General features: G+C 56.5%; 1 protein-coding gene across 1 annotated transcript; it reads right to left on the bottom strand.

Annotated features, from left to right (window-relative positions):
* Positions 1-1,428: 1,428 nt before the first annotated feature.
* Positions 1,429-18,270, bottom strand: Ruvbl1 (RuvB like AAA ATPase 1). The gene is made up of 11 exons (XM_027954450.2): positions 18,022-18,270; positions 16,998-17,084; positions 13,860-13,992; positions 12,095-12,246; positions 9,076-9,165; positions 8,306-8,455; positions 7,769-7,832; positions 6,499-6,697; positions 4,155-4,257; positions 2,622-2,713; positions 1,429-1,790 (listed from the first exon to the last, which is right to left on the bottom strand). The coding sequence occupies exons 1-11, from the start codon at positions 18,160-18,162 to the stop codon at positions 1,631-1,633; spliced, it is 1,371 nt and encodes a 456-aa protein (XP_027810251.1). The 5' UTR covers positions 18,163-18,270; the 3' UTR covers positions 1,429-1,630.
* Positions 18,271-20,151: the final 1,881 nt, after the last annotated feature.

Below are 20,151 nucleotides of genomic sequence, written 5' to 3'. Positions count from 1 at the left end.
GGCACCTCTGTCCCAACCCCCAGCTGGGGCCTGCTGTCACCATGGCCTCTGGCCTGTTCCTGGGAAAGGTTGGGGCCTGGGTCAGAGGAGGGGCCAGGGCGGAACCTGCCCTTAGAGGTCACCAAGGGAGGGGTGCGGCCCAGGGCGCTCTGGGCTCTCACGGCCACTCGGCTTCCATCTTTTGGGGGACACTAGGGATTGAACCCAGAGGCCCTCAACCCCTGAGCCCCGTCCCCAGCCCTATTTTGCATTTATTTAGAGACAGGGTCTCACTGAGCTGCTGAGGGCCTCGCTAAGTGGCCGAGGCTGGCCTCCACCTTGCGATCCTCCTGCCTCAGCCTCCTGAGCTGCTGGGATGACAGGTGTGACCACTGCACCTGGCTTCTTGGAACATTTTACAACCACGTGAGGCCCTGGGTTGGATGTCCACTGCCACAAGGGGAGCAGTTTCAGATTTGCAGAGCAGTGTGACGGTGGAGAGTGTTCCTGTGTGTCACCTGTCGTCCTCTGTAGTTGGCGCCCAGTCACCACCTGCACCACGCCTTCTGTTTGACCTGATGCCCCTTTTTGTGTCCTGAAATCCCAGCCAGGGACCTTGTTGTCCCATCTCTAGAGGCTTATTCTGGGCTGTGACCTTCGATGGCCCTTGTTCTTGGTGACCTCAATGGTTTGGGGGAAGGACTGGTCAGGTGCTGTCCCCCGGGTCCCTCAGGTGAGCTCATGGCCTGACCAGGACCCTGGGTGTGGGGAGCCCCTGTGCCCTTGTGTCTGCTGAAGCACTCGCTGTGGACGCGTCCTGTTGGTGCTGACCGCCACCTCCTGGCTGGGTCGAGGGGACGGCTTCAGACCCACCAGGTCCCTCGTCTCCTGTCACCTGTGGAGGGTGGCGTCCTGGGCTCGGTGGCTGCACACTGACCTCAGTGACTTGGAACCCGCAGGTGGCCGATCCCAGCCCCCTGTGTTGACCTCACTGCCAGGGTGTGGGGACATGGGACCGAGCGGACGAGGAGACAGTGGGCAGAGGTGGAGGGAAAGCTCAGGATTCACCCTGGCCCCGCTGTCCCCTGCGCCACAGTGAGCTTGTCCCAGGGCCTGGACCTGAGAGAAATCCCAACAGCACGCAGTGGGGGACATGGAGGCACCCTCCTGGGGACAGGGCCCAGAACCCACACCTTTGGCCTCGAGACCAGGCCATGTTGGAAGAAATATCACAATAACAGATAATTAAGGTACGACCTGTGATCCCAGTGGCTCGGGAGGCTGAGGCAGGAGGATCGCAAGGTGGAGGCCAGCCTCAGGCACTTAGCGAGGCCCTGAGCAACTCAGCAAGACCCTGTCTCTAAATAAAAATGTCCTTGGGTTGAATCCCAGGTACCCCCCACCAAAAAAAGTTCAAAGGAGGGAGGGGGAGGGGAGGTGACACCCAAGTGACATGTAAGATTTTATTTAAAAACACCTCAGGGAGGGAGGATTCTACCAAAGCAATCGTAAAAGTTATAATTTAAAAAAAAAATAAATGCTCTTCAGACACAACTAACCACAGCGCAGACCTCACGTGAGTGGGGCGGGCCGGGCCCAGGCCGTGCACGCTGCCCTCGGGGGGCCGCAGTCTCCCGTGCAGTCATCCGGGTCACTTCATGTACTTGTCCTGCTGGTCAGCCAGGATCTTGGCCGAGGACTTGGCGTCGTAGAAGAGCTCGCTGATCTCCTCCACGTGCTCCTTCTCGATGCTGTCCTTCCCGTTGATCTTGGCCAGCAGGTTGGCTGGGGTCAGCAGCTGCACCGAGTACCTGCCGCGGACCGTCGGGCCAGGGGTCAGCAAAGGACAGAGCTTCCATGACTGGGAACATCACAGTCACAGCCCCAACAGAGAGGCCACTGGTGTGACGTAAGGGCTGGTCCTCACACCTTAACCCTAGTCTAGAAACTCCCCAGACTGGGCACAGTGGCTTCCCAGGGGCTCAGGAGGCTGAGGCAGGAGGATCGCAAGGTGGAGGCCAGCCTCAGCCACTTAGCGAGGCCCTATCTCTAAATAGAATACAAAAAGGGCTGGGGACAGGGCTCAGGGGCAGGGCACCTGCCTAGCACTTGCGAGGCCCTGGGTTTGCTCCTCGCACCACATAAAAGTAGATAAATACAAATAAAGGCCCCGTGCGTCTCCAGCTAAGAAAGGTCTTCAAAGTCATCCCCCACCCAAGGCGGCTTGCAGCTGTGACCTCAGCCAGACCCCAGGGACACGCGGAAGTTGAGGAAATTGGTCACAGGGCCTTGTGGGCTGTCGGGGACACCGTCCCTGGTCTGGAGAGCCCACTGTCCTCGGGCACCTGGGCAGGAGCCAGGGGCCAGGGGAGAGGCTGGGCTGGCGAGGCCCCCACGGAGCCCAGGCTCTGGCTCTGTCCATCTCCTGTCCCAGAGGACAGTGGCAGAGTTAGTGACCTCCTGCAGAGGGAGTGTCAGCGGCAGGACAAGGGGGACCTCTCTCGTCAATCTAGCTTTTACAAGCCACCGCAGACGCTCAGCAGCCTAGGCCACAGTGTCCCGGGACTTGTCACACCTAGAAACCCAGACACAGCCTGAGCCCTGGGCAGCCTCCACCTGGGCCCAGGAGGCCACAGCCTCACCTCAGAGTGGTCTTGGTGCCGATCTCCCCCAGGTGGTTGAGCGCCTCCTCGCTGATGTTGATCCCCTCCGTCTGGGCTCGGATCTTAATGATCTTTCAGAGAAAAAAAAACACGATCAACAGTGTCCGGGCCCCAGGCACAGTGGCCCACACTTGTCATCTCAGCATCAGGAGGCTGAGGCAGGAGGATCGCAAGGTAGAGGCCAGCCTCCGCCACTTAGAGAGGCCCTGAGCCACTCAGCGAGACCCTGTCTCTAAATAAAATGTAAAAACGGCTGGGGACGGGGCTCAGGGGTGGAGTGCCCCTGAGTTCAATCCCTGGTACCAAATAAATAAGTGACAGGGCCCAAATGTCCCCTTTATCCAGTGCTTTAAAATGACCCTGTGCAGCGTCTCATGCTGCAGGACTGGGGACTGGGAGGCTGGCTGCACCCTCTGGGAGACCCGGGCCACCTGCATGGCCGGTGTCCTGCTCACTGACTAAAGAGTGCCTGGTGTCCCCCTGTGTCCCTGCACCCCAACCCCCGGGGCTCCAGCCTTCCTCCGCAGCCTGGGACCGAGAGGAGCCATTTTTATTTGCGAGGGGAACAGGACGCGCCAATAAATCAGAAAGTGTCCCCGGGATCCGGCAGCCCGCACAGCATCGGGGGCCATGTCATCTGTCAGCCGGTGACGCCTGTCGCGGGGTCCTGGGGAGCTGCGGGGCGGCCACGGCGGGAGGCCGGGCTCGGTGCGCGGGGTCCCGGGGGCGCTGGGTGTTAAGGGGCGGTGATGAGGTGGCGTGTGGCTCGGCCGAGATAACCGGGGCCTGGCGCCTGGTCCACACGGGGATTTGTCACTCTGGCAGCTTCGTAAACAAGGTCTCAAGGAGCCCAGGCTTCAATTAGAGCCATAAAAACACTCCAGGGGTGGAGGCCCGGGGACTGGGGACACCCAGTCCTCCAGCTGTGTCTGAGCCTGCCCGCCGGCTGTCCAGAGGGACAGAGCCAGGGACCCAGGGAGGCTGAGCATGCTGCGAGGCCAGCAGGGTGGGGTCCAGGTGACCAGGCCAGCGTGCACCCCAGGAAGCAACCCCCATGCAGGCCACCACTGCTGCAAGGTGCCCCAGCAAAGCCCTTCACCCGGGCTCAGAGAATGACAGGCCTGTCATCCCAGCACTGGGGAGGCCGAGGCAGGAGGATCGCAAGGTGGAGGCCAGCCTCAGCAAAAGCAAGGCCCTGAGCTGCTCAGTGAGACTCTGTCTCTCAATAAAATGCAGAACAGGGCTGGGGACGGGCTCAGGGACGAGGGCCCTGGTTTGGTCCCTGGCTGTTGGCAGGTCCCTGTTTCTTATTCTCTCCCTCAAACTTGGCCAAAGGGGGTTAAAGGTGAGAACAGGCAAGACCCAGGGGAACAGAGGCTCTGGGACACTGGACAGTGTCCCCGTAACCCACCCACCCTGCAGACGCGGGGACAGAGCCTCTGGGTAATAGGAGCGGCCCAGGGTGGTGGGGGCCGGCAGGGAAGGCGGGAGGGGACGGCGACAGGGGCGCACCTGCTTCATCTCCTGCGGCGAGTAGAGCATGGTGCGGATGATCATCACGCGGTCCAGCAGGTCCAGGGGGATCCCGTGGGGAGAGGTGACGTCCTCGGTGCCCCTGTGAAGGCCAAGAGGAGTCCCGTCACCCACGCTTGTCTGAGACAAGATGCTGGACACTGGGAACCGGGAAGGGGACACTGACAGCCACAGAGAGCGAGGGGGTGACCCCAAGGAAGCCGAGCCAGGGACAGGTAATACGCTGACCCTCAGGTGGCCCCAGAGAACCTCCTTTTCGCTGATTTTGGGAGGCTCCACCACAGAGCCCCGTCCCCAGCCTTTTTAAATTTTTGTTTAGAGACAGGGTCTCGCTGAGTTGCTTGGGGCTGCACTGAGGCTGGCCTCCAACTCGTGATCCTCCTGCCTCAGCCTCCTGAGCCGCTGGAATCACAGGAGTGCGCCACTGCTCCTGGCTGGACAATGATTTCTTAAATATGAGGCCAAAAATACAAAAGAAAAAGCAGACTAACTGCAATTCTTTGTTTTTTTGTATGTGTATGTGATGCTGGGGCTGGAACCCAGGGCCTTGGGCACACTGGGCAAGCACTCCACCACTGAGCCACCACTGAGCACAATCAACTGGGGCTTTAAATCAAAATTCAAAACTCGTTTATGTCAAAGTCCCTGTTCAAACACTGAAAAGACTACCCTGAGAATAGAAAATACAAATCACACACAGGATAAACGTCTAGTATCCACAATATATAAAGAGCTCTTACAATTCAACAACAAAAAGATAACATGAATAAAAAAGGGGCAAGGATACGTACAGATATTTTTACAAAGATACACAAATAGCCAATAAATAAAAATGCAGTATTGCTGGCCCTTGGGAAATGCAAATCAAGTGAGAGGCCACTGCACACCCACCAGGACATCTACAGTGGGACAGTAACAGACATCGAGTGGCACGCGGAAAAACCCAGACCCTCAGACATTCCCGGAAGGAGTGTGGCAATGAAGCCGTCCTCTGGCAGGTCCTTGGAAGGTCAGCGGTGCCGTGTGACCCAGCAGCTCCCCCCTCCACACAGATCCAAAAGAAACTGCGGTCCCCACACATCTGCAGCGGCGTCACTCCCACAGCCAAACCACCCGACGTGCTCCGGGTGACAGGTGCACAGATCCATGAGCTGGGGAATGTGCCACGCGGTGGGCACTCCTCAGCCACCGGAAGTTCAAGTGCCTCCCAGCAACTTGGGAGGCCGAGGCAGGAGGATCGTAGCTGGAGGCCAGCCTCGGCAAAAGCAAGGTGCTAAATAAGCAGCTCAGCGAGACCCTGACTCTAAATGGAGCAGGCGGGGGGTGGGCCTTGAAACCAGGTGCTCCTGGGGCAGCCGGGCGGGCTGACACCAGGCTGCAGCAGCTGGCGTCAGGGGACTTGGGGGACCCGACCACACAACGCTGCCCATGAGCCTGGGTCACTCGCTTAGATCCCAAGGGCAGGGGAACGGCCACTGGCAGGGACCCGCGGGGGCCTGGTGCTGTGGCCCTCTAGCTCCTGAGACAGGGCTTCTCCACGGAGAGCCACCAAATTCCCAGCAGCCAGTCTGGGCCCATGGGGGGGTCACTTCCGGCTCTAGCCGTCCCAAGACACTCGGACCATGGGATCCTTTTCTAACTCCCACCCCAGCGTGCATTCTCAGGGCTTGTCCCCACGGCCCTCGGCTGCTGGCGGGGAGGCCTCTAGCGCAGGGGCCCAGGGAGGGCCTGGGAGCCCAGGAACGTCACCCAGCTGTGGCGCAGGTGGCACGGCCGCTGTGCTAAAGATGTGTCCAAGCCATTCTGCAGCAGACCCCCCATCCCCATGGCCTGGGGCAGCTGTGCAGAGGCACCACTGTGTCCCAGGGAAGGTCTGGGACAAAGGCACTGCTGTCCTTACTGGTTTTGTTACTGGAGAGACCTGTGTCCTTGTCAGTGTTTATAGCAGCTCAATACACAGCAGCTGAGCTATGGAGCCAGCCTAGGTGCCCCTCAGCAGATGGACGGATAAAGAAACTGGGGTCCATATACACAGTGGAATATTACGCAGCCATCAAGAAGGATGCAATGATGGCATTTGCAGATAAATGGGTGGAGCTGGAGACGATCGTGCTGAGTGAGATGATGAAGCGGGCTCAGGTCACCAGAGTGGCCCCGCCTCCTCGGGCCTTTGCTCCCCACAGGGACGTTGAGCCTCGGACCCGTGGAAACCCTGCCCATCAGGGACAGGCTCAGGGTCACCGTGCGCTCCCTTCGTCCCATCCTGACTTGAGACGTCGTGGGTGGGCACAGACCCGGGGAGCCGGGAGCCGGCAGCACCTACCTGATGACACAGTTGCCTCGGTTGGAGGCAAAGATCACGATGGGGGCGATGGAAGATTCGAGAGCTCGGTGCAGGTAGGTGAAGCACTCGATGTCCAGCATGTGCACTTCGTCCACGAACAGCACGCCGGGGACCAGCTCGGCCACGCCCTGGTCGATGTACTTGTTCACCACCTTGTTGATCTCGCCCCGGAGTTTGTCTAGGAGACGGAGACGGGCAGGGTGACAGCCGGCGGGGGAAATGTCACCTCTCTTCTCCCCACCTCGATTCCCTCCAGACCAACCCTGCAGCCTGCTTCTCCTCCTGGCTCTGACCCCGGCTGGGTACTGACCCATCCCAGTTTGGGTGTCATCATTTGAAAACAGGAATCAGGCCGGGTGCAGGGGCGCAGGCCTGTCACCCCAGCAGAATGGGAGGCTGAGGCAGGAGGATCGCAGGTTGGAGGCCAGCCTCAGCCACTGAGCAAGATCCTAAGCAACTCAGCGAGACCCTGTCTCTAAATATGAGGTAAAAAGGGCTGGGGATGGGGCTCCGGGGTTAAGAGCCCCTGGGTTCAATCCCTGTACCCCACCCCAAAAAAACAGGCATCATGGCACCGAAATGCCACAAAAAACCTTCCTTGGAGCCATCCAGTTGGGAGCCCCAGGGAGATGCGTTTTCATATGCAAATTCTCCTCTGCTGCACCAGCCCCTTTTTGGGGGCCCTGTGTGACAATGCTCAGGTTAATTAACTTTCAATCAAGTGCAGTGACAATCCTGTGCCGGGAAACCTGAGCACCGAGGGTCCGCCCCAAAACCATCAGCCCCTGCGGAACGGCGGGCCCGCCTCAGGTCACAGCCCTCATCTTCCAGACCAGCGCCCGCTGTCACTGGGATGGAGCTGCTCACAAAGAACCAGGATCTGAGGCCTGTCCTCGCCCGGAGCCATCACGCGGGCTGTCAAAACCGAGTTAGAGACGGAATCTGCTCTTGGCCACTCGCTGAGGAGCTCAGGCGGCTGCGAGGCCTCAAGGCGACAGTGGATTCATGTTTAACTTATGTTTTCAGGGAGTAAAGAGGTCATGGGCCCGAGAAGGACATAAAATTGGGGAAGAGATGGGCAGGTACTGTAGCCCAGGCCTCTCATCCCAGCAGCTGGGGAGGCTGAGGCAGGAGGATCGCAAGGTGGAGGCCAGCCTCAGCCAGTTAGCGAGGCCCTGAGCAACTCAGCGAGACCCTGTTTCTAAATAAAATGGAAACAGGGCTGGGGAGGCCTCGCCACGTGTCCTACCTGTGATCTCTGTCTTCTTTGGCTTCATCAACTGGCCCATCATGGACAGGATGTCTTGTCCCCCCTGCAGGAGAGAGGACTATCTAAGGCAGCTACCAAAGCCCATCCTCCTGTGTCCTGTGGGTCCCTGATGTCACTCCACTTGGAACCCTGAGGTGGACAGGCCCAGCACAGCTCCCCTGGGAAGGATGAGGGGCTCCTAAGCACAGAGGGATCCTAGAGGTCTCCCCTGACCTGCAAGAACCAAGCAGAGCCGTGCGCAGTGGCACGTGTCTGTAAAAATCCTGGCAATTCGGGAGGCTGAGGCAGGAGGATCGCAAGGTGGAGGCCAGCCTCAGCCACTTAGTGAGGCCCTGAGGCACTCAGCGAGACCCTGTCTCTAAATAAAATAGAAAAAGGGCTGGGGACGGGGCTGTGACAGCGCCTGGGCACCAGGACAAAGGGGCCAAAGCTGCTGTCGTGCTCATTGCTCAACCTCCCACAGGGAACAGCCGCGGCGGCCTCCAGGAGGGAGGCCCTTGTTCCCGGGGCCTGTACCTGGGGCCTGGCATTGGCCACGTCCAGGTCGTGCAGCGTCACGTCCTGGATGATCTCCTTCTTCTTGTGCACGTCGCCCTTGGGCAGGGGCACGTACTCCTCGGCCTCCAGGTCGAACTCGGTGGCGTAGGTGTCGCAGCGGCCCTGCCTCTGCCAACAGAGCCCCGGGCACCCTCAGCACACGGGGCTCAGGGGCAGAGAGGTCCCCCTGCCCACTGACGCCCCCGAGGTGCCCTCCGCCTGCGCCTCGCTGGGCTCCCAGACCCGCCCAGACGGCACCTGAGACTTTCTAGAACATTCTCTGCCCTTTCTTTTTGCTCCTGATAAAGGAGCCTCCAGGGGACTCACTGGGGCGGGGCGGGCTCCTCTCTGTGGTGATTTATGGGTGACACGAGGCCTGAGGCTCATCCATTACCCGGGAGGCGCGGCCACCGCGGGACACAGCATCAGATAGAGGAGGAGCCGCCTGGCGCCGGTCCCCAGGCTCAGGACTCAGGGAGGGTCACCAGGGAGATAAAGGAAGATGGAAGACACCACCTGGTGCAGCGGGAAGGGACGAAGGCTGTCTGGTCCCTGTCCCCCAAGGGTCTGGGTCTTAACACTCTGCCTGCTGAGGTCACGAGGACAGGAAGCAGAGAAGCCAAGTTGACTTAGGTCAAGGGACAGCTGCTGCCCCCCCCCCATGCACACTGAGGAAAGTGACGCCCTGGTCCCCCAGGTCCCCCTGGCAGACCCTCAGGCGCGGCGCTATCCCCGGGGAGCAGACGTACCTTCACGGCCCCGCTGTTGGCCTCGATGTAGATGACGTCCCCGGCCTCCACTCGCTCCTTCTGGAGACTTTCAAAAATGCTGGGGTCCAGCTAAAACCAAAGCCAACCAGACAAAGGGGGACTCAGAGGACGTGATGCATGTTCCCGTTCCTTCTGACCCCGAGGGAAGGCACCTTGCCCGAAGAGACCTGAGGGGCCGGGCGCAGCAGTGCCCACCTGTCATCCCAGGGACTCAGGAGGCTGAGGCAGGAGGATCGCAAGGTGGAGGCCAGCCTCAGCCACTCAGCGAGGGGAGAGTTCTTTCAAAACAACACAAAGCAAAATAAAAAAGGCAGGCACCGGGCTCTCGGCTTAGGCCCTCCTGAGTTCAATTCACAGGACTAAACAGAGAGAGAGACAGACACACAGACAGACAGACAGACAGACAGACACCCCAGGCAGCCAGCGACCCTGGGAGCGGGAGGGTGTGAGGGCACGTGACAGGGCACAACAGCCTGGACTGGGGGCTTAGCCCACCAGGAGGGGAACCTGAGGGTGACCGTGTCTGCCTGTAGGGGACAAGAGACGGTCACCACTACTCCTCTTGGCCTTGACTTCAGGGGTTGCAAAGTGGGAGGGGCATTCTCACAGGGACCCGGCTGTCCTCAGAGGGGACCTGTCCGTGGCCCCGCCCCACGGCACCCCTCAGGATCGCCACCGCAGCGCCAGTCCTCCGGCTGGGGGCCCCAGAGCTTCCTGCCTAGCCACCCGAGGCTGCATTTGACGTGGCCCGTGACCCCGGCTCTCTGGGCCTCGGGCTCCTCCTCTAGGTGACAGCGCCCAGAAGCACCCACAGAGGAGTCCAGCTCTGAAGGGCAACATAAGCTGGAATCCCCCCACACTGTCTCGGTCGGAGGCTGAGGAAGGAGGATCACGAAGGTGGAGGCCAGTCGAGACCACGCAGCTAGGCCCTGGGGCTGGGGGCAGCTCAGTGGCAGGGCGCTGGTTCACCACGGCCAGGGCCCTGGGTTCGAGTCCCAGGACCACAGAAAAGCAGATCCCCGCGGCCTCCAGTTCCCAGGGCTGTGCACACATCCCGGGGTGACGGTGTCTACAGGGCCTTGCTCTTCCCCACGAGGTGTGCACTGGGCAGCTGCTACAGAGGGCCACCTGGGGACACACACCTGAGCTCTGTCCCAGAGAGAGTCCAGAGTCAACACCCACTGCAGGGCTCCCTCGGCGGGAGGGGACCCCCAAAAGGCCAATCCAGAAACAAAGTCAGTACGTGGTGGCCGAAGGCCAGGGAGAGGTCAGCAGGTGGCCATTCATGGGAATGAGGTCCCTCATGTGCTAGAATTAAGATGGGGGGGGGGTGTGAACTGGGCCACACATAAAAGTCCCGTGGGCCACACACACAGGACCAGGGCTGGGGAGTCCCCAGGCCAAGATTCGTTAGCCTCCTTCCAACTCAGACACTTGAAAACTTCACAACGTCCCTGAGGTCCTTCTGTCCCAACATGTCACACGTGGGAAAACATGTGGAGGGCACCAGGGATTGAACTCAGGGGCTCTTAACCCCTGAGCCCCGTCCCCAGCCCTATTTGGTCTTTTATTTAGAGACAGGGTCTCGCTGAGTTGCTCAGGGCCTCGCTGTGGCTGAGGCTGGCCTCCAACTCGCGATCCTCCTGCCTCAGCCTCCGGAGCTGCTGGGATCACAGGTGCGGGCCACCGCCCTCGGCTCAGAGATATTTATTTGGGAAGAAATTGTTCCTCTTCTCCGTTCTGCTCTTTTCTTGGAGGAGCTGTCGGAAGCAGACCGATGGATGACTAAAATTCCCACTGTGTTCCTGCGTCCTCTGTCCTGTGTGGAGGAGGACAATTTTTCTCTTTCCGTCTCAGGCGCTTCCTACGGTTGATTTTCCAGATGAACTGGCTCGAGATGTCGTTCCTGAGAAGGGGCCACCTCCTGAGAACCTCATTGCCACAGGACGGACGTGATGAGGCGACGTATTAAAGAGACAGAGAGAGGTTGGCGGAGCCCAGCTCCCGACATGGAGGCCCCGTTAGGAAAAAGAAGAATGGCCCTTGGAAGAAGTGACATTTTTATGATCTCCATAAAGCAGTGACCAAGAGACAACCTCAGAGAATCAAACAACCAGGAAATCATAAAACAGAGAAAAGAGGAGAAATTCTAGGCTGGATGGAGTGAGGTCTAGAGATGAGGAACCGAGTCCCAGAGAGCTCAGGTGACAACCAGGGGTCACACAGCGCCAGGGGACTCACGGTCACCGTGCCCCTCAGCCAGCGTGTGACGCACGACGACTGTTGAGCCTCTTTATGAGCCTGAGGCCTCGATCTTGCAAACGGGGAATTAGATCCCCGGCGCATGCGCACCCCAGTGGCACACAGCTGTGAGGAGCCACAGGTGAAGTACCTCCGCAGGCCTGCGGCAGGGGACCTGGCCACACAGCAGGGGACAGGTACAGAGCTAGCGTGACTCACTAATGACAGCAGTGCACGAATAGAACATTACGAAAAGGAAAAAAGCAAACACAATCATGCACACTTTGACTTTTGCGGGGGAGGTAGGGGACAGTCCTGGGGATTGAACCTAGGGGTGACTTAGCCCTGAGTCCGTCCCCAGCCCCATTTTGCATTTATTTAGAGACAGCGTCTCGCTAAGTTGCTGAGGGCCTTGCTGAGTGGCTGAGGCTGGCCTCCAACTTGCGATCCTCCTGCCTCAGCCTCCGGAGCCGCTGGGGTGACAGGCGTGGGCCACTGTGCCCGGCTGGCCAATGGTCACCATGTGGGGGACGAGATGGCAGAAGCAATTTCTTGACTTCACCCCACGACTCCCAGGAACAATGAGAAAAGGAAGAGACCTACATGCCCTCTACCGAGTGTCCCTTTATACCACACGGTGTTAAGCCGAGTGTCCCATGTGGCATCAACAGTGCAGAGGCCAAGGAAAGGGGGACACAGAGGTCACGTCACCTGCCCGGTGCCACAGTGCGGAGGACAGGGCTCAGGAGGGACCCACCTTGAGCTGCTTGGTGCCCTTGGCTGTCTTGAGCCCTATGATCACGTGGCTGATGGTCTTGCCGTAGCCGCCCATGGGGTTCTCGGTCTCACACGGCGTCAGCTCGGTCACCTCCCCCTCGTACACCTCCTTGGTCTCCTTTATCCGCAGCCCTGGGAGGCACGGCCGATGGGGACACGGTGAGAAGTGGGACCATCCTTCTCTCCACATCCATCCCCTCCCCACCAACAACCTTGGTACCTCAAAGGAGACACCATCCTGGGTACAGAGCTACACTACGGGGAGCAGTGGCCCACGCCTGCCATCCCAGCAGCCCGGGAGGCCGAGGCAGGAGGATCGCCAGGTGGAGGCCAGCCTCAGCCACTTAGCGAGGCCCTCAGCAGCTCAGGGAGACCCTGACTCTAAATAAAATGCAAAATAGGGCTGGGGACAGGGCTCAGGGGTCGAGGGCCCCTGGGTTCAATCCTTGGTACAAAAAAAAATAAATAAATTTCTCAACCAACACGAAGGTGATCGGAAAACTCTTGTCAAGCTTGGAAAATTCTGGGCTTTGAAGCCTACTTTGATTTTTCTAACAGAACCTCTTCTATTCTGCAGAGAGAGAATTCCTCCAAATGGAATGCCGGCCCCTCCTCACTGTCAGGGGACAGTGACATGGAATTCCTCCGGGCAGGGAAGGGGGCCCTCCGTCTCTCCGCTGCTCCTATTTGTTTAGAAGTTTCTCGGTGGTGACAAGTGGACAGGGGAAGGCCCGGCGGACAATGGGCCGGCTGTTGGCCAGGAGAGGGGCCGCGGGCGCTATCTCTGGCCACGACAGCACAAATGACACGGGTTTCATCTGCTGGCTCGGGTTTCCAAGTCCCTGACAGGGACCTTCATCACGTCAAGGAAGCGGCCCAGACGGGGACAGATGACCGCCCCCCCCACCCCTGCAGCCTCGCAGGAATTCAAAGGTGCGGGGACAGCAGGCTCCTGTCTGAGGGGCGTCCACAGCCTGCCCTTTCATTCTGTGGCAGGATCTAGAAGTTTCTCGTCACCTGCTGCCATCAAAAGCCCCGGCTGTGTCCCCCACTGCACCCCACCCCAGGGGCCACTCCCAACCACGGTGCCTGGTGACCTCTACTTTCTTCAAATTTTAAAGCCTTTTAATTCAAACACAAGCAACTGTGTGGAGACCAGTTTTATCAGGTTTTTGTCTCACAGAAATGATCTTGATTATAATTTTTATTTAGTCGTAGATGGACACAGCACCTTTGTTTTATTTATTTACTATTATGTGGTGCTGAGGAGCAGACGCAGGACCCTGCACATGCTAGGTGGGTGCTCTACCACTGAGCCCCTGCCCCAGCCCCCAAAATGTATTTTTTTTTAATTTAAGTTTTAAAAAATATTAATATTCAGGTATTTGAAAGATTGTGATATCTTATTGGTCACATTTTTTGGGGTTCCTTTTGGTACCAGGGATTGAACCCAGGGGCCCTCAACCCCATGAGCCCCGTCCCCAGCCCTTTCTATATCTTATTTAGAGACAGGGTCTCACTGAGTTGCTCGGCCTCGCTAAGTGGCTGAGGCTGGCCTCCATCTTGCGAACCTCCTGCCTCAGCCTCCCGGGCTGCTGGGACACCTGGCTGCTCTTGTCTGTCTTGTCAATGTCACCAAAAGAACACAGCAGTACAATCAACTCGTCACAGAAGCATTTTCAAGACGAAAGGATTCAAAGCACCAGAGAAGCAACAGCCATGTCTCACTCCGATGTGACACTCACCGATGGCCCTGCGGAAGTTCTCCATCAGCACCTCTGTCTTCTTGATCTCCGTGGAGTAGACTTCGCTCCCCACCATGGGGCAGAAAGGCACCTTACTCCCCAGCTCCTGAGCTATCGCCAGGGCCAGGGCTGTCTACAGAGGCGAGAAAGGAAAGGTTTTCATTTTACAGTCCTGAAAACATAATCCAAACCCATCTATAAAAAATTTATTCAAGAGGCTGAACATGGTGTCGCACACCTATGATCCCCGAGATTCAGGAGGCTGAGGCAGGAGGATCGCAAGGTGGAGGCCAGCCTCAGCCACTTAGCAAGGCCCTGAGCAACTCAGGGAGACCCTGTCTCTAAATAAAATAGAAAAAGGCTGGGGACAGGGCTCAGGGGTTAAGCAGCCCTGGGTTCAATACCTGGGACCAAAAAAAAAATAATATTAATCAATCAGGAAGGATTTATTCCATGACCTTCAATTCATGTTAAAAGGGCGGCGAATAGTGGATGATTCATGAGTCCAAATCTGGAAGCCGTGGGTTGGTCAGCACAAGGCCCCCTGACCGTGCCCTGTGGTCAACTACAAATTGATGCTCGGTGACCTAAGTCTGGTTGGCAGATGCTAAAGAGAACCAGATGTCACAGGCGTCTCGTCAAATGCCAAGTTATGGAAAGCAAATGTTCTCTAGTGGGCCCAGGACTGGGAAATGCCAGGCCTCTGAGTGCCATTTCTTCCTCCCTCCCGTCCCCAGCCCCATTTTGCATTTATTTAGAGACAGGGTCTCACTGAGTTACTTAGGGCCTTGCTGAATGGCTGAGGCTGGCCTCCACCTTGCGATCCTCCTGCCTCAGCCTCCCGGGTTGCTGGTTTACAGGTGTGAGCCACGGAGCCTGGTTTTCATGCCCACCTTCTACCCAGGATGTCTCTTCCCTGTTCTTTCACAGCCCCCAACTCCCCATTATCAGTTTCCAGTGTCAAAAAACGGTGACCACATCCCACTGAACAGCATCCCCAACTCCCTCCACCTAATAGAGAAGGGGTGACCATTACATTTCCATCTAAATAGGATAAATACTGGGTTAGGAATGGCTTCGTGTCCGTCTAGCTTTCTCCAATTAAAAGCTCATGGAAGGGGCTGGGCTGGGGTTCAGTGGTAGAGCACTTGCCTGGTATGTGCAGGGCCCTAGGTTTGCACCTCAGCACCGCAAAGTAATAAATAAATAAAACAAAGGGTTTGTGTCCAACTACAACTAAGAAATATTATATATATATATAAATATCAAAAACAGTCACAGAAGAAAGGCACATAGACCCACCCTTTCCTATGGAACTATATAGGTCTCACTGATCTTCCCATAGTCTGTCATCTTGGAAGTCTAACTTGTATTTTATGGGTTAACAAGCTGAGAGCTGGGTGTGGGGTGCACCCCTGTCATCCCAGCAGGTCTGGAGGCTGAGGCTGGAGGATCGTGAGGTAGAGGCCAGCCTCAGCCACTTAGCAAGGCCCTGAGCAACTCAGCGAGACCCTGTCTCTGAATAAAATAGAAAACAGGGCTGGGGACGGGGCTCAGGGGTTGAGAGCCCCTGGGTTCAATTCTTGGGGTTCAATTCTTGGTAACCCCCCCCCAAAAAAATGAAGACGACTTGGACAAGTTAATATTCCTGTAAGTGCACAGCGTACGGCATTCCAGCCTCAAAAAACTTCCCCCCGACACAGGACTTCCTCACCCACCATCAGACACCACACAACCCACCCTGGCAACTCCATATGCACAACTTCAGAATCAGAATTCAAGCTTTTATTTCACAGCTGATTATATTTCTGCTTCTGAAAGGTCAGGAGCCTGCCCCAGGTCTCCCAGCTGATGAGTCAATACCCACCAAGCCGCAGCCCAGACCTTTATATTTTTTATTTTTGAACAGGATCACATTAAGTTGCTTAGAGCCTGGCGAAACTGCTGAGGCTGGCCTCCACCATGGGATCCTCCTGTCTCAGCCTCCAGAGTCACTGAGATGACAGGCGTGGGCCACCACCCCTGGTAAGAGCCACTTCTTTACATAGAAGAGCACAGGCCTCGATTCTCCTGGGCCAAGAGGCCCTTCCAGAGAACAAGCCATGCCCAGACCAGGAGCTCTGGGAAGCCTGAGGATCTGGCCGACCCCTTGCAGATCCCAGCAAGCTCCACCATGTGTCCTCCCTAGAAGGCTCCTTTTCCCTGCAAATCCCAACTCTGAAGGGGAATCATCAAACCCTCTGCCCAATTCCAGCGTTTAAAATCAGTCAGCAGTTAGAAGCTCAGACCTCAACTGAGTCATTTTGTGCCGCCAGGAGACTTCCTGTTTCTCTACCCAGAAAAGACTAGAAGCCTCTTTTAAGATCAAAACCACGTTTCTAATATTTTTCAATCACACGCATAGCCAAAATAGTGGTGTGCAAAGTTAGCCTTAGGAAAAATGCAGGCTGACTCATTTCCCCCCCTCAAATAAGATGCCACAGAAGATTTTTAAATAGTTTTTTAATTGTAGATGGACACAATATCTTTATTTTAATTCTTTATGTGGTGCTGAGGATCAAACCCAGTGCCTCACACATTCGAGGCAAGCACTGCTACTGAGTCACAGCCACAACCCGTCACAGATCTTTACAAGGCCCTGGACCAACAGAAATGCATTTCCAGGTGGGCACACTGGTGCACGCCTATGATCCCAGCCACTCAGGAGGCTGAGGCAGGAGGATCGCAAGGTGGAGGCCAGCCTCAGCAACTTAGCAAGGCCCTTAGCAACTTTAACGAGACCCTGTCTCTAAATAAAATACACACACACACACAAAAAAGGGGGGGATGTGGCTTAGTGTCCCCAAATTCAATCACTGGTACAAAAAGAAAAAGAAAGAGAGATGCATTTCCAAAGCAAAGACACTTGAAAGAGTTAAAGGACAATCCCAGCAACCAGACCCCTCTGAGGGCTTTCCTCTCCCTCTGGCCAGGATGATTTTAATTCTAGAAGCCTGAGTTTGAGATCAGACTCCTTCTTTAAACACACGTATGACCCATGTCGCTAAACAAAGACTAGTTCAGACATGAATTCCATTTGGGCTTCGACGTGAGGATCGTCCTCTTGGGCAGCAGAAATAAATGAGAGAACACGGGTACCTTGCCAGTTCCCGGAGGTCCGGCCAACAGCACGGCTCTTCCCGCCATCTTCTTGCTTTTGATTAACTCGACTATGACGCCACATGCCTGCAGCACAGAGGGGAGAAATGCTCACTATGTGTCAGTGGGGGGGGGGAAATGCAGTCTCTGATCCACACGATTCACACACTCGTCCAACCAACCCTGGGCGCCAGCACCCTCCAGGCACTGGATGCCCCAATAGTGGAGGCAAGAGAGAAAAGTCTGCCGGGCACAGTGGCCCACACCTGTGATCCCAGCGGCTCGGGAGGCTGAGGCAGGAGGATCGCCAGGTGGAGGCCAGCCTCAGCAACTTAGCGAGGCCCTAAGCAACTCAGTGAGACCCTGTCTCTCAATAAAATACAAAATAGGGCTGGGGACGGGCTCAGGGGTTCAGGGCCCCCCGAGTTTAATCCCTGGCACCCCCCACACCCCCCAAAAAAGAGACAGAGACCCTTTCTGTTAATAGGAGGCTCCAAGGCTACAGTCACAACCTCATATAAATTGCAGGTTTGTGTAGCTGCTCAGCCTCCAGGGAGACCACGGGCCATGACTCTAGGGTCCAGCAGCTTAGAGGCGGTGGAGTGCAAACCCCCCGCCATCATTACTAAACTGGGTGGCCAATGGATGGGCGGGGTGACCTCTCCCTTCTCAACTTTTTCTTCTGCAAATAATAATAATAATAATAATAATAATAATAATAATAATAATAAAATAACGGGATTCCAGGGACTTGGTGCAGTGGCCACTTAAAGGATGCTTGGCGCGGTGGCGCAGGCCTGTCACCCCAGGGCACCTGGAGGCTGAGGCAGGAGGACTGCAAGTGGAGGCCAGCCTCAACAGCTCAGCCAGACCCTGTCTCGGAATAAAGAAAAAAAAAAAGGGCCGCGATGTGGCTCCGCGGGCAACCCCGGGCACCAAGGTGACACTGTCGATCGCGGAGTCGGCGACGAACCCCCGGGACGGTCCCCCCGCGGGTCCCCGCAGCCCGCGCCCCGGCCCGCACCTCCCGCGCGTTCTCCTGGCCCACGAGCCCCGAGGCCGCCTGCTTGGCCAGGCCGCTCTCGTCGAGCCCCAGCCCCTTCACGTGGCTGTGCGAGGCGATGCGCTGCGTCTTCGTGGTGCTCTTCACCTCCTCGATCTTCATGGTGCCGCCCGGGAGCCCAAGCCGCCGCCGAGCCACGAGCCGCCGCTATCCCGCGCCCCCGGCGGCCCCGGGGGTTACCATGCGGCCGTTACTAGGGCGGCTCGCAAGAGCCCGCCTCCGTCGGCGCCCCATTGGAGGATATCGGAGCGCCGCCGCTCTCCATTGGCTCAGGCATGCGCTCATCGCCAGCTGCCGGTAGAGCTCCGCCCACACACTTCCGGCTGTGTCACTGCGTTGGCTTCCCCGGCAACAGGTGCTTCCGGCTCACTCTGAGGGGGATGTGAGCGCAGAAGGATGGAGCCCTGGGTTTTGCTCCCTGGCTCAGGAGCTGAGCCCAGGTGGTGGGTGGCCCCGAGTAGCATTTTGGGGGGTGTTTGTTTGGTACCGGGGATTGAAGCCAGTGGCTCTAAAGCACTGAGCCCCATCCCCAGCCCATTTTTGTATTTTATTTAGAGACAGGGTCTCACTGAGTTGCTTAGGGCCTTGCCAAGTGGCTGAGGCTGGCCTCCAACTTGTGATCCTCCTGCCTCAGCCTCCAAAGCCGCTGGTATTAGAGGTGTGCGCCAGAGATAAGCGAGCTTACATGAAGGCTAAGACACGCCTGAGATCCAGTCCAGCTGCAGGTGTTTCTGATTCCCCTATGATTTCTTTGTCCTCTCTAGTCTGACTTTTAAATCTAATTATTTTACTCTGATTATTGACATAATTATTGAGTTGATGGTTGCCTCTTTCCCTCGACTGCTTTACATGATGAAGGTGGAGAACACATATTTACCATTTTAATTTTAATTTTGGAACCTGGTACACAGTCTACAAACCAGCTTCTAGATAAGACTTGTTATGAATTCAAAGAAGGTTCTAGAAAACACCCCCCCACACACACACACACACTGTTGAATCCATGCTCTTTATTTTTATACTATGGATTGAACCCAGGGGCACTTAACCCCTGAGCCCCGTCCCCAGCCCCTTTTTCTATTTTATTTAGAGCCAGGGTCTTGCTGAGTTGCTCAGGGCCTCACTAAGTTGCTGAGGCTGGCCTCCACCTTGCGATCCTCCTGCCTCAGCCTCCCAAGCCACCGGGATGACAGGCATATGTCACCGTGCAGGGCTTGAATTATGTTTTTATCCACTAATAGGTAATAAAAAGCCAGACCCATTATCATATGGAGAAGTACATTCCGGAACTGTGCGTGCACTGGACAATCCCATTTCTGCCGTGTCTCAGTTTCTCACTCCCGTCATATTTCACCTGAAGTCCTTCAACCTCTCCTCTCTCCAGCCCAAGACGGATGCCCTCAGTCATTTGGTTCCCCACTCTTTTGCTCCCTGCCTGCCTTGACCTCTGTCCCATCTGACCTTTGAACCCCCAAGCCTGGAATCAAGCCAACCTTGCCTTCTGTACTGCTGCTCAGGAGGAGAAAGTCACCCAGGGTTCCCTGGGAGCCCTTGTGTCCTCATGGCCTCCGACCTCAGCTGAACACTCACAGCTGGGCACGGGATGATCTAATGTTGTATCAGTTAGAATATTAGTACAGCTGCATCAACGGAGAGACTCAAGACAATAGTGGATAAAGAAAAACAGAAGTCATCTATTTTTCTCACTTGGGCGCAGTGGTGCCCGCCTGTCATCCCAGGGGCTCGGGAGGCTGAGGCAGGAGGATCTCCAGTTGGAGGCCAGCCTCGGCAATTTAGTGAGGCCCTGAGCAACTCAGTGAGACCCTGTCCCTAAATAAAATATAAAAAGGGCTGGGGATGGGGCTCAGTGGGTAAGCACCCCTGGGTTCAATCCCTAGTGCCAAAAAATAAAAAATAAAACCAAATGCATCTCAAACTCTTACCAAAAAAATAAAAAATAAAAAAATAAAGAGAAAGAAATGTTTTCTAATATGTTCTATGAAGCCAGCATTATCTTGATGACAGCATCAGGTAAAGATTCTACAAGGAATGAAAAAAAAAGAAAAGAAAAAACCGAGGTCAATATCCCCC

This window comes from Marmota flaviventris, chromosome 20 (genome assembly GCF_047511675.1).
Source record: "Marmota flaviventris isolate mMarFla1 chromosome 20, mMarFla1.hap1, whole genome shotgun sequence".
Lineage (NCBI taxonomy): Eukaryota > Metazoa > Chordata > Mammalia > Rodentia > Sciuridae > Marmota > Marmota flaviventris.
Note: the sequence above shows the minus strand (reverse complement) of the source record. Positions and strands in the feature narration are given on the sequence as shown.